General features: G+C 53.9%; 1 protein-coding gene across 1 annotated transcript; it reads right to left on the reverse strand.

The window, feature by feature from the left end:
- Positions 1–2,350: 2,350 nt before the first annotated feature.
- On the reverse strand, positions 2,351–3,433 carry LOC147963470 (uncharacterized). The gene has a single exon (XM_087529586.1). It carries the CDS (start codon positions 3,431–3,433, stop codon positions 2,351–2,353), a length of 1,083 nt encoding a protein of 360 aa, XP_087385712.1.
- Between the last annotated feature and the right edge of the window lie 1,509 nt (positions 3,434–4,942).

The raw sequence follows: 4,942 nt of genomic DNA on the forward strand, positions 1-4,942 counted from the left end.
CCTAGGGGGGGCGCCCCCCACCCTCGTGAGAAGGGTGTGGGCCCCCTGGCCTTCATCTTTGGCATGGATTTTACTTTATTTCTTTTAAGACGTTCCGTGGAGTTTCAGGACTTATGGAGTTGCGCAGAATAGGTCTCTAATATTTGCTCCTTTTCTAGACCAGAATTCCAGCTACCGGCATTCTCCCTCTTTAGGTAAACCTTGTAAAATAAGAGAAAATAGGCATAAGTATTGTGGCATAAAGTGAAATAACAGTCCATAATGCGATAAATATCGATATAAAAGCATGATGCAAAATGGACGTACCAACCCCCTTCACGGACGGCGCCGCCACTGGCACCTAGAGGGAGGTAACGGACGCGTCGGGTCGACACAGAGGGAATCTTGCGGTGGGTTTGGCCCAGACCTTGTTCCGAAGTGTTCCTATGTGCTGACCTACCACAACAGGGTGGAGAGGTCCATTGGTCAAAGCCCGTCCGGCAAAAGTCAAAGGGTTAGATCTCCTGGTCAACTGTTGCAGGTTTGGCGGGACGGGGGCCTTGGGGGGTAACAATGCCACGGGAGCATCGCGCGGGGCCCTCATACATGCCTTAAGGTGTGATGGCATGTCTGAAGAGGTAACACGCGGCTTTGGGGTGTGCCCCCCCCCCTCACGGACGACGATGACATGGTATAGTAAACATTCTACGGTAACGGGGCGGCGTGAATATTATTGAATACTCTCGGAGCGCGATAAAATCATGATTTTCTTACACGGCATGGGCACATGTGATATAGGACGGATGGTAATTTTTCATATTTTTTGGTGATGCAGAAGTATCTGAACACTTCCCTCTACGCGGATTGCTCTTGCGTGTCTACGATTGTGGCCGGCGGCCTCCGGGGGCTAGCCATGCCGCCAAATCTTGCGTCGGGGCCTCTTACACGTCTAGAGGTGTGGTGGCGGGTGCCAACACCCGGCACGCGTCTCCGGAGTGTGACCCCTTCACGGACGGCGCCGCCACCGGCACCTGGAGGGGGGAAACGGTCGTGTCGGGTCGACACTGAGGGAATCTTGCAGTGGGTTTGGCCCGGACCTTGTTCCGAAGTGTTCTTATGGGCTGACCTACCACAACCGGGTGGTGAGGTCCATTAGTCAAAGTCCATCCGGCGAAAGTCAAAGGGTTAGATCTCCTGGTCAACCGCTCCAGGGTTTGGCGGGACGGGGGCCTTGGGGGTTAGCAATGCCATCGGATCATTGCACGGGGCCCTCATACATGCCTTAAGATGTGGTGGTGGCATGTCTGAGGAGGCAGCACACGGCTCCAGGTGTGGCCCCCCTCACAAACAGCGATGACAGGGTATAGTAAACGTTCTGCGATAACGGTGCGGCATGAATATTATTGAACACTCGGAGCGCGATAAAATCATGATTTTCTTACACGGCGTGGGCACATGTGATATAGGAGGGATGGTGATTTTTCATAATGTTTGGTGATGCAGAAGTATCTGAACAGTTCCCTCTATGCGGATTGATCTTCGCGTGTACGATTGTGACCGGCGGCTTCCGGGGGCTAGCCATGCCGCCAAATCTTGCGTTGGGGCCTCTTAGACGTCTAGAAGTGTGGTGACGGGTACGCTAGGGTATCGAAAGAGTCATGAAAATATTAAAGTGCCGTTAAATTAATAATTTCACAAATAAGACCCATGAAAACTAGTCGACAGAAAATAGGTTAGAATAATAATACTAATTAAGTAGTAAATATAAATGCAATGAAAACCATCCTAAACTAATTTCGCGCAAATGTTACTCGTTGCAAAAAATCCGCAAAAATGTAAGCCTAGTGATTTCATCAGGCACACGACTTATATGTCCTATAAGCTGAGTGCCTGCTTCGGACACACGGCTTATATGTCCTATAAGCCGAGTGCCTACTTTGGACACACGGCTTATGTGCTGCTCCGTGACAGCGCCGTCAATCACTACCGTTGCAGACACGTGGCAGATGTCTTTACCGAGTGTGTGCTGTAAGCCGGGTGCCTTTTCCCGTAGATAAGGTGTGTTTCATATAAGTCGTGATCTTTTTGGCGAAACTCGGCTTATAGATGACCATAAGCCGAGTTCCTCGTATTTACCGGGTGTTTTTTTCTTGAGACTCGGCTTAGAGGAGCGTAAGCCGGGAGCCCGAAAAAAACACTCGGCTTATAGGCTAACACACGGGAAACCTGAATTTTCCTGTAGTGTATGTTGGTATCATAGAGGACTACATTTATTGACATGCATGACACAAAGTAGCACATCACGGTATCATGATATGATACTCAAGTCTCTCTTTCATCATTGAATTCTATGCCATCTCATCAAAATTGCTTAGTTGGTATGCATGATACTAACTATGATACTCACATTGGGGGCAGCTTTAGTAATTAATCTGATCCGCCTCGACTCAAGGTGCAACATGAAGTCACCACTGTATGTAGACAAAACCACCACATTTAAGTCCTCGTCATACCCCACCATCCCTTCACTTATGAAGTCGTTGGACAACATCCCCTCCAATTGATTGATTTTCTGCAGAAGCACCCATCCGGCAACACCATCAGAGTTCAGGTTCCTCTCCCATATATGAATGCCCAGTTTTGACATAGCGGCAAGGCCAAGAACGCTGTCTTCATCTGTCCGTAAGAGCTGAAAGGACCAACGTTGGGCATCTACGGGCGTCTCGATGACAGCAAGAGTCTGCCTTTCAATATCAAATGCGGGGATTTGACCTCCATGGAGCAACCAGTAAACTGCACTCCTGATAAGGATGCTGGGCTTTAGCTTCATAACCATCCTTCTAGTCGACGCTGAGACAATATTCCCCCATACACCCGACACTGATTCGTAGGCACAAGCTAATGATATCTTCAGGTCTCTACGGGAGCAGATCATCACCAATTTGAAGGCCGGGTTCAAGAAGCAATCCTCCTGCAAATGCCCGTCTTGATCATCAACACACATCACCGTGGCGCTGCACCTACAGAAACTCTCCCTTTTTGCGTTGCGGAGTTCTGATGGAAAAGGCACGCGGTACTGCTGGCCGTTGAGGGGATCCCACACGAAGATCTCAAACAGAGACTCGCTGAGCATGACGGCGAGGACGTGGCGGCAGCAAAGGAACTCCCAATCCCCCGTCATCTCAGGCACAAAGAAGCGCTCGGCAGGGATGCGATCGGGCGGGTCCAGGACAGGAATGAAGAAGGGATATGGGGTAGACTCTTTGAAGAAGCCCAGCAGAGGAGGTTCCGGGTGGTGTCTGCTGAAACGGCTTAGGAAGCGGGGATCGGAGAGGATGCGGCGCCAGCGTGTGCATACGAGGGAGGCGCGGGAGAGGGTTGACGGCAGCGGAGGCAGCCGGAGGAGGATCTCCCGGAGGAGGTCCTCATCTTCCAGCGGCGCTGAAATTGACATGGTGCGGCGGCCGGAGTTTTCTTCTTTTTCCGCGGAATCCTGACACGGAACGACGCCCAGCACCACCCCTCCGGCTCCTGGTCCTGGGACCTGCTGCGGTCGGAGCGGAAGGTCGGCGGATTGGAAGCGTGGCGCGCGTGGCAAGGGATCGAGGTTGGAACTTATATATGAATATATCGGTAAGCTCGAGTACGGCGAGGAGGAGCCGGACGAGCAGGAGGACGAGGACGACGAGGAGGAGGAGGAGCCAGCGCCTGTTCTGGCAAGGAGACGCAAGAAGAAGAAGGGGGCGGACAGGACCGGCGAGCCGCGCATATGGTGGGCGTCCAAGGAGCAGGAATGTCTCGCCGAAGCATGCAAAGTCGTCTGCCTCGACCCGATCACCGGCACGAACCAGAGCATAGAGATGTATTGGGAGCACATCAAGGCCGAGTTCGATGAGCGCAAGCTCGTCGTCCCCTACTTCAAAGGCGTCCACATGCAGCACGGGTCGAAGGTAATGGCGAACCATTGGGGGCTCATCCAGTCGGTGTGCAACAAATGGCATGGAATAGTCGAGGAGACCGTGGCTCGCCCAGAGAGCGGCGCCAGTATTGAGGATCAGGTATGGCACCCTGGTCTCCCACTTCTTTTCGCCGTGCACGCTCGCCAACTGTTTGTTCCTCGGCGCAGCTGCTGCGCATGTTGGCCATGTATCGCCAGGACAACAGCGACCAAGAATTCTAGTACCTCCATCTCTTCAAGTGGATCAAGAAGTGCGAGAAGTGGGCGGATGTCCAGCGCACCCTTGCCAAGGCCAAGGAGACCTACAACCGGACGCGCCGACGCCGGGCGCGGGCGACGGGCGCCCCGAAGGCAACAAAGGGGCCAAGAAGGGGAAACATGCTGACTCGGCTACCACGCGAGTGCAGGAATCCATCGAGCATTGCCTCGCCGACGCACAGGCCCGGGCCGCCCCTGCGTGAAGAGAAGACCGAGGCGCAGTGTTCAGCGTTGATGACGAACAACGCCGTCAAGCTCGACCTACTCCGTACCAATGTCGCCGCGAAGAAGAGGAACACCGACCTGGCTTTCCTGCTATGTGGGGCGGACATGCTCCAGAGCAATGACGAGCAGGTCAAGGCGTGGTACTTGGCGGAGTGCATCCTCATCCTGAACCAGCTGTCATCGACGGCGCCGCCAACCCCCACGCCCACGCTGACGATGCCGCCAAGCCCGAGCGATGATGCCTCCACGACGCCCAGCAGCACAGAAGCCGTGCCGACGCCGCCTAGCACAGAAGCAGCTCCGACACCGCCAAGCCCGCGCACGCTGACTCCGCCAATGCCAGAGGCCGACCCCACCGTGTGATGTGTTGCCCACGCATCCTTCCATACTTTTTTGTACGCCGAAATTTTCATCCGATCGCCGAACTATGGCCGCTGATCATCGGACTTGTGGCGTTTTTTGTGAGCGGGAATGACCAAGTTTGAATTTGCCGCGACTTGGGGGGCGGCGCCTGGGGGCGTG

The sequence above is a fragment of the Triticum urartu genome, chromosome 6A (assembly GCF_056163025.1).
Source record: "Triticum urartu cultivar PI428250 chromosome 6A, HENAU_Tu73, whole genome shotgun sequence".
NCBI lineage: Eukaryota > Viridiplantae > Streptophyta > Magnoliopsida > Poales > Poaceae > Triticum > Triticum urartu.